The 9582-nt window shown below is 40.3% G+C and overlaps 1 protein-coding gene across 1 annotated transcript; it reads right to left on the reverse strand.

Moving 5' to 3' along the window:
- Positions 1–313: 313 nt before the first annotated feature.
- LOC109554025 (olfactory receptor 10N1-like) lies at positions 314–1246 on the reverse strand. The gene has a single exon (XM_019954335.2). The coding sequence runs from the start codon at positions 1244–1246 to the stop codon at positions 314–316; it is 933 nt and encodes a 310-aa protein (XP_019809894.2).
- Positions 1247–9582: the final 8336 nt, after the last annotated feature.

Below are 9582 nucleotides of genomic sequence, written 5' to 3' on the forward strand. Positions count from 1 at the left end.
CGGGGGTATGAATTAGGAGATTGGGACTGACATATATACCCTATTGATACTATATATGATAGATAACTAATGATAATCTCCTGGGTAGTGCAGGGAACTCTACTCAATGCTCTGTTGTGACATAAATGGGAAGGAAATAAAAAGAAGGGAAATATGGGATATATGGTTAGGTATGGCTGATTCACTTTACGGTGCAGAAGAAATTAACACATTGTAAAGAAACTATATTCCAATACAAATTGATTTAAAAAGAAAAATAGAGAATGATGTTAAAAGACAAGAAGTTTCTAAAATCTTTTACAAAATTCACAATTTATTTCAGAGCAGTAAATACCACATTGTAGAAAACCATTTTTAGGGATCTTTTCACTTCCTTGTTCCTTAAGGAATAGATTAAAGAGTTCAGCATGGGTGAGACAGTATTATTTAATATTTGCACTGTGGCACCTAGCAAGGGATTGGGTGTGGGCTGCAGATAGACAATGATTACAGGTCCAAAGGCACAGAGAATGGCAGTGAGGTGGGCACTGCAGGTAGAGAAAGCTTTCTGCCTGCCCTCTGCCGAACGGATCCTCAAAATGGCAATCCCAATGCGTGTGTAGGAGACACAAACACACAACCAAAACATTAAAACCAGAAAGCCAACATTAGTGGAACTCACTCTCCGGGCCAGGGAGCTATCAGCACAAGCCAGGGGTAAGACAGCAGGAATGTCACAGAAGAAGTGGTCCACCCGATTGGGGCCACAGTAGGGTAGCTGAAAGACAAAGGCTATCAAGACGGTGGCATGAAGATAACTTAGCAACCAGGCTGCCAAGACCAAACCAACACAGACTCCAGGTCTCATGATGATCATATATCTCAGTGGGTGACAGATGGCAACAAAACGATCATAAGCCATCACAGAATAGAGGCAGCCTTCCATAGAACCCAGGAAATGATAAAAGAAGAGCTGAACAGCACATCCCTTATAAGATATGGCTCGGCTCTGGCCAGAGAGATAGAATAGCATCTTGGGACAGGTGACAGAGGGGAACAGCATGTCCAAAATCGAGAGGAGTCCCAAGAAGAAGTACATGGGAGTGTGAAGAGTTGAGGAGGAGACAATTGCTAGAAGAATGAGCAAATTGCCCAGCAGGGTCAAGGGGTAAATGAACAAGAAGATGCCAAGGAGCACAGTCTCCAGTCCCTGTGTCTGAGGCATTCCCAGTAGGATGAACTCATTCAGCTCTGTGTGGTTCCTCATGTTCCTGGGAGGAAGGTCTAGGGGAGACAAAAGACAGGGAAGCATGAATGTGGAGGCTGACTGTGACAGACGCAATGCTGATACATTCATCACCATTCACTCCTACAGGAAATCAACCCTGAATATTCATTGGGAGGACTGTTGCTAATCTGAAGGTCCAATTCTTTGGCACCTGAATGAAGAGCTGACTCCTTGGGAAAGACCCTGATGCTGGGAAAGATTGAAGGCAAAAGGATAAGGGGGTGGGCAAAGTATGAGATGGTTAGATAGCATGACCAACTCAATAGGCTTGGATTTGAGCAAACTCTGGGAGTTAGTAAAAGACAGAGGAGCCAAGAATGCTGCAGTCCATGGGACAGCAAAAGAGTCTGACACGACTTAGCAACTAAACAACAACAACCACCACCTCTGTTTAAATATAAAGATGATGTTGAAAATAAGAATAAGAAATCCTGCCAAGAATATTGAGGGTCTAGTAAGTGCTTCCCCAGTGACTCAGTGGTGTAGAATCTGCCTGCAATGCAGGAGAAGTGAGTTCGATCCCTGGATTGAGAAGATCCCCTGAAGAAGGAAATGACAACCCACTCTTGTATTCTTGCCTGGGAATCCCAAGGACAGAGGAGCCTAGAGGGCTACAGTCCATGGGGTCGAAAAGAGTCAGACATGACAGAGCAGCTAAGCAAAAACTTTATGACAGCAGACAGCCCAGAGGTAGGCATAGTAGAGGCTCCTTTCCAATTTTCATCTTTTAAATATTTCTCATATCTTTTTCAACTTGTTTTAACTTTTTCAACACAGTGAGGTCTTCAAATCATAGATCAACACTTCAATTCTAAGACCCTAACTAGCTCTAGCTCTATTTTTATTTTTACTTTACTTTTATGTTGGTGATTGCACTGAGAAGGAGAGGGTGAGAGTCAAATTATTGCTTTTTTAAATTAAGGATAAAATTTGGGCACTTACGAGGCAACATAACTGATGCTATTGAGTTGATTGTTGCTTTTTTCTCCTTCTGCAGGAGAAGGAAGCAGTCCTGTCCTGCTGAATTCCCATCAGCTTTTGCAGTCTGCTGGTAGACCTCCCAGAGTGCTCTTTTCTGATTACTTTCAAATAGAATGTCAAAAATCTCAGTGTGTTTTTCTCTCTTATAGTAATTTCTTCTCTGACTATAGGAACTGCAATGATTCCCAAACAAGCTTTAGTAACCTTGATCTTCCTTTGGGTACTAATCCCACAAGTCAGGGACCTTATTAAACAAGGGAATTAATATAATTAGCCCTTAGCAATGGACAGAAAGAGAGAGGAGGAAACTGATTAAACAGGAAATCTTTTTATGATAATTTTTGTAAAATATACTTCAGTGGAATGATATTCAGTTCAGTTCAGTTCAGTTCAGTCGCTCAGTCATGTCCGACTCTTTGTGACCCCAGTTGGCACATATATCACATATTTATAGGTACATTATATATTTACTGTTTTTTCATGTGTATGTGTTGTTTTAATCAAATAATTATTTTATTCTTTGTGTCAATAAGATTGATTTATTACAAGGACTAGTAACGGGTCAGCTCAGAAAATTAATGAAATTGATGAAAAACTAGGCTTATGGAAGGCTAGGAACTAGGGCAGCTCCTCAGCAGTAAGAACTTGTGGCACATCCTCAGGGCCCTGCCATCAGGTGATTCAGCCTCAGCTGCCCATTGCTTCTGGGAGCCTCAGTTCCAGATTCAAATCTGATTTCCTTGGCTGAATCACCTGCCCAGCTCTGTAGCCAGGGTACAGGATGCAATGGGATAGAGATTGAAAGTTCTCAAAAGTATAGGGGAGATAAAGGCCTGTTGTTAGGAGAGAAGTGGTAGGAAACATGCTGATAAGTCAAAAGAACTTTTAGCTATAACTTGAAGTGTGTGTCTTTTAGTACTTGATATCTGTTCAAATGTCTAAATGCCTAGAATACTCAATAAGTATTTGGGGGGATAGATTTCAAAGTCATTATTGAAAACATTCATTAACTTGCTTATTTATGTATACATGGATCCATTTATTTGCACAAATACTGAGTCCCAATCATATCAGGCAGGGCATTAATTATTTTCCAAGAGTCAGAAAGTTTAAGGAGGGCAGAGTGGTTAATTATAGCCCCTCTGCTCAAAACACTTAAGAGTTTATCTGAAAGGAAAAGAGTACTAGACAGTCTTATTTAAACCTTTTAAAACTCTCATGAAGTTTTCTACAGATAAGGAAAGTTAGGATCTAAGAACTTTATTTGCCCCAAATCATGGAGTTTACTCCAAAGGAACTGGAATTTGTTCTCTTTAGAACTTTTGGCCCTAAAGTTTCTGATCATCAGATTTCAGGGTTTAAAGACCACTGAGGTAGTTACATTATTCCAAGTACATCTAGAATTTCTATTTAAAAAGTACACATTATTTTTGTTGCACATCTAACTAATGCTAAAAAGATGTAAAAGTTGATAATTCTAGGACTTCCCTGGTCAAGTGAAGTGAAGTGAAGTTGCTCAGTCATGTCCGACTCTTTGTGACCCTGTGGACTGTAGCCTACCAGGCCTCTCCATCCATGGGATTCTCCAGGCAAGAATACTGGAGTGGGTTGCCATTCCCTTCTCCAGGGGAACTTCCCGCTCCAGGGATCGAACCCAGGTCTCCCCCATTGCAGGCAGATGCTTTACCTTCTGAGCCACCAGGGAAGCCCCTAAAAAAGATGTAAAAGTTGATAATTCTAAGGCTTCCCTGCTAGCTCAGTGGTAAAGACTCTGCCTGCCAATGCAGGAGACACAAGGTTGGATCCCTGGTCCAATGATTCCACGTGGTGTGAGGCAACCAAGCCTGTGCACCACAGCTACTGAGTCAGTGCTCTTGAGCCCCGGGGTCACAACCACTGAGCCTGTGCACCACAGCTACTCAAGCCCACATTCCCTAGAGCTCATGCTCTGCAACAAGAGAAGCCACCATCTTGAGAAGCCTGACCACTGCAATTAGAGAGTAGCCCCTGCTAACCACGATGAGAGAAAAGCTAGAGCAGCCATGAAGACCCAGCTCAGCCAAATAAATCTATCAGTTGCTCAGTCGTGTCCTACTTTTTATGACACCATGAACCTGCAGCATGCCAGGCCTCTCTGTCCATCACTAACTCCCGGAGTTTACCCAAACTCATGTCCATTGAGTCAGTGATGCCATCCAACCCTCTCATCCTCTGCCGTCCCCTTCCTGCCCTCAATCTATAAATACCCCAAATTATTTAAAAAAATGTTGTAAAAATGTTAATAATTCTACCATCCTATTTATCTTTGATTATCTTTAATACTTTGGAGCATGATGACCTACTTGAAAAACCTGTACAGGCTGTATAAATAAAAAAAGATAAACATGTTTTTGACTAGGAAATAAACACCACTGAATTAACCTTGGTCTATAAAAGTGTGTTTAGAGTTAGGGCTAGGAAGGATAAATAAATAAAAAGAAAAGACACGGAGTAACTTATAGAAGTTTAATTTTTTACTTGTAAGTTTACTTGTAGAAGAAAAAGAAGGGATAAAAACAGGAGGGGTGTTTGCAGGGTTTGAAGGTAGGAATAAGAAATAATATGAGAATACTCTCATACATCTGGAGAAGAGAATGGCAACCCACTCCAGTATTCTTGCCTGGAGAATTCCATGGACAGATGAGACTAGCATGCTACAGTCCATGGGATTGAAGAGTCAGAAACGACTGAGTGACTAACACTCATATGTCAGAGATATTGAAAGGAAAAAAAGCTGAGGTAAGATGTTTTGGTGTGTGTATGTAGAAGGTCATATGTTTATTTTCAAAATTTTGGCAAAACTGCTATATTGAGTAGAGCTGCATGAAGATTTGAGATGGAATCCTAATTCTATGCACAAGCTGTAATTTACAGAAATCTACCCAATATCCCTAAGCCTTGTTTCACCTTCTTTAAAGTGATCTCAGCATTTTTTTTGTAGATAAACGAGATATAACATGTAAAGCAATTGAATTACACCTGTCTGGTAAGGAGTAAGGACACAAATGATAACTCCAGGCAGATCCCCTGAAGCCTACCTAAGGTTGCATTTCTCAGACTCTTCTCTATCCCTGGTGGCTCAAATGGCAAAGTGTCTGTCTGCAATGCAGGAGACCCAGGTTTGATCCCTGGAGATGCCCTGGAGAAAGAAATGGCAGCCCACTCCAGTATTCTTGCCTGGCATGGGGTCGCAAAGAGTAGGACATGACTGAGCCACTACACTTCACTTCACTTCTCTGCCCACAGCAAACTGAGGTATTCAACAATTTAACAGCAATTTGAGTGGGTTCAAGAGTAGATGAAGTTATAAGAAAAAGAAGAGAACTAGCAAACTAAAAAATTGCAGGATATGTGAGAGCCAGATAAGGAGGCTTCTTTTATTATTATTATTTTACTTTACAATATTGTATTGGTTTTGGCATACATCAACATGCATCCGGCACGGGTGTACACGTGTTCCCCATCCTGAACCCCCCTCCCACCTCCCTCCCCATTCCATCCCTCTGGGTCATCCCAGTGCATCAGCCCCAAGCTTCCTGTATCCTGCATCAAACCTGAACTGGCGATTCATTTCTTATATGATATTATACATATTTTAATGCCATTCTCCCAAATCATCCACCACCACCCCCATGTGTATATGTATGGCTGAATTCCTTCACTGTTCACCTAAAACTATCACAACATTGTTAATCAGTTATAATCCAATATAAAATAAATAAATAAAAAGAAGACTTCTACTCTATTTTAAATAGAGCAGTGTGTACATGTCCATAACAAATGAACCTCATTTTAAATAGTGGAAAAGCAATCAGATCAGATCAGTCGCTCAGTTGTGTCTGACTCTTTGAGACCCCGTGAATCGCAGCACGCCAGGCCTCCCTGTCCATCACCAACTCCAGGAGTTCACTCAGACTCACGTCCATCGAGTCAGTGATGCCATCCAGCCACCTCATCCTCTGTCGTCCCCTTCTCCTCCTGCCCCCAATACCTCCCAGCATCAGAGTCTTTTCCAGTAAGTCAACTCTTCGCATGAGGTGGCCAAAGTACTGGAGTTTCAGCTTTAGCATCATTCCTTCCAGACATTCCAGGGCTGATCTCCTTTAGAATGGACTGGTTGGATCTCCTTACAGTCCAAGGGACTCTCAAGAGTCTTCTCCAACACCACAGTTCAAAAGCATCAATTCTTCGGCACTCAGCCTTCTTCACAGTCCAACTCTCACATCCATACATGACCACTGGAAAAACCACAGCCTTGACTAGACGAACCTTTGTTGGCAAAGTAATGTCTCTGCTTTTGAATATGCTATCTAGGTAGGTCATAACTTTCCTTCCAAGGAGTAAGTGTTTTTTAATTTCATGGCTGCAGTCACCATCTGCAGTGATTTTGGCATGATGTACTCTGCATATAAGTTAAATAAACAGGGTGACAATATACAGCCTTGATGTACTCCTTTTACTATTTGGAACCAGTCTGTTGTTCCATGTCCAGTTCTAACTGTTGCTTCCTGACCTGCATACAAATTTCTCAAGAGGCAGATCAGGTGGTCTGGTATTCCCATCTCTTTCAGAATTTTCCGCAGTTTATTGTGATCCACACAGTCAAAGGCTTTGGCACAGTCAATAAAGCAGAAATAGATGTTTTTCTGGATCTCTATTGCTTTTTCCATGATCCAGCAGATGTTGGCAATTTGATCTGTGGTTCCTCTGCCTTTCTAAAACCAGCTTGAACATCAGGAAGTTCATGGTTCACATATTGCTGAAGCCTGGCTTGGAGAATTTTAAGCATTACTTTACTAACCTGTGAGATGAGTGCAATTGTGTGGTAGTTTGAGCATTCTTTGGCATTGCCTTTCTTTGGGATTGGAATGAAAACAAACCTTTTCCAGTCCTGAGGCCACTGCTGAGTTTTCCAAATTTGCTGGCATATTGAGTGCAGCACTTTCACAGCATCTTTCAGGATTTGGAATAGCTCAACTGGAATTCCATCACCTCCACTAGCTTTGTTCGTAGTGATGCTTGCTAAGGCCCACTTGACTTCACATTCCAGGATGTCTGGCCCTAGGTCAGTGATCACACCATCGTGATTATCTGGATCATGAAAGTCTTTTTTGTACAGTTCTTCTGTGTATTCTTGCCATCTCTTCTTAATATCTTCTGCTTCTGTTAGGTCCATACCATTTCTATTCTTTATCGAGCCCATCTTTGCATGAAATGTTCCCTTGGTATCTCTGATTTTCTTGAAGAGATCTCTAGTCTTTCCCATTCTGTTGTTTTCCTCTATTTCTTTGCATTGATTGCTGAAGAAGGCTTTCTTATCTCTTCTTGCTATTCTTTGGAACTCTGCATTCAGATGTTTATATCTTTCCTTTTCTCCTTTGCTTTTCACTTCTCTTCTTTTCACAGCTATTTGTAAGGTCTCCCCAGACAACCATTTTGCTTTTTTGCACTTCTTTACCATGGGGATGGTCTTGATCCCTGTCTCCTGTACAATGTCACAAACCTCATTCCATAGCTCATCAGGCACTCTATCCATCAGATCTAGTCCCTTAAATCTATTTCTCACTTCCACTGTATAATCATAAGGGATTTGATTTAGGTCATACCTGAAGGGTCTAGTGGTTTTCCCTACTTTCTTCAATTTAAGTCTGAATTTGGCAATAATGCATGGTCTGAGCCACAGTCAGCTCCTGGTCTTGTTTTTGCTGACTGTATAGAGCTTCTCCATCTTTGGCTGCAAAGAATATAATCAATCTGATTTTGGTGTTGACCATATGGTGATGTCCGTGTATAGAGTCTTCTCTTGTGTTGTTGGAAGAGGGTGTTTGTTATGACCAGTGCATTTTCTTGGCAAAACTCTATTAGTCTTTGCCCTACTTCATTCCATATTCCAAGGCCAAATTTGCCTGTTACTTCAGGTGTTTCTTGACTTCCTACTTTTGCATTCCAGTCCCCTATAATGAAAAGGACATCTTTTTTGGGTGTTAGTTCTAAAAGGTCTTGTAGGTCTTCATAGAACCGTTCAACTTCAGCTTCTTCAGCGTCACCGGTTGGGGCATAGACTTGGATTACTGTGATATTGATTGGTTTGCCTTGGAAACGAACAGGGATCATTCTGTCGTGTTTGAGATTGCATCCGAGTACTGCATTTTGGACTCTTTTGTTGACCATGATGGCCACTCCATTTCTTCTGAGGGATTCCTGCCCGAAGTAGTAGATATAATGGTCATCTGAGTTAAATTCACCCATCCCCAAAAGCTTAAATTTACCATCTTAACCATTTTAAGTATACAATTCGATAGTGTTAAGTATATTCATGCAATTGTGCAACCAAACTTTGCAACTTTTTCATATAGCAAAAGGAAACTCTATATTCATTAAACAGCTACCTATTTTCCCCTTCCTCAGCCCCTGGCAACCACAATTCTACCTTCTTTTTCTATCATTTCACTACTCTAAAAACTTCATATAATTTGATTAGTGCATTATTTGTCTTTTGTGGCTTCTTAAATCACTTAACACAGTCTCAAGTTTCACCCACCTAGAAGCATCCATCTGTGTCAATTCCTTTCCCTTTTTTAAGTGTGAGTAATGCTCCATGTATGTATACATCACATTTTGACTATCCATTCATCATCAATGGACACTTAAATAACTTTCACCTGCTACTTATTTTGAATAATGCTGCTGTTAACATTCTATAAATATGAATATTCAGGATCCTTTGAGGTGTATACTCAGAAGTAGAATTGCTGAATCATACAGTAATTTTATTTTTAAATTTTTTGAAGAATCTCTGTACTGTTTTTTCCATTGTGGCTATACCATTTTAGAATTCCCACCAACAATGCACAATGGTTCCAGTTCCTCCACATTTTTTTTCTTTTTTCCTTTGGTTGTGAGGTGATATCTCATGGTGAATTTGATTTGAATTTCCCTAATGATTAGTGATATTGGCCATCTTTTTATATGCTTGTTGTATTTTCTTTGTAGAATGTCCATATGAGCCCTTTACCCTCTTTTTAATCAAGTTATTTCTTGTTTTTGTTGTTTATGGAGTAAGATTTTAAGAATTGGTGTGTGCATGTGGGTGTGTGCACATGTGTTTTAAGTAAAATTTTATTGTATATGCTATACTAAAGTTTTAAATACAGCAAAGATTTAAACTGCTTTAATTTTTTTTTTTTTTTGCAATACCTGTCATTGCAACACAGATTTAGGAGCTGAGAAATATTGTTGGAGTTCATTCAGATTCAACTTTCATATATCTTCAACTTTAATGAGAATATATTTTT

Source organism: Bos indicus, chromosome 29 (genome assembly GCF_029378745.1).
Source record: "Bos indicus isolate NIAB-ARS_2022 breed Sahiwal x Tharparkar chromosome 29, NIAB-ARS_B.indTharparkar_mat_pri_1.0, whole genome shotgun sequence".
In the NCBI taxonomy this organism is placed as follows: Eukaryota; Metazoa; Chordata; class Mammalia; order Artiodactyla; family Bovidae; genus Bos; species Bos indicus.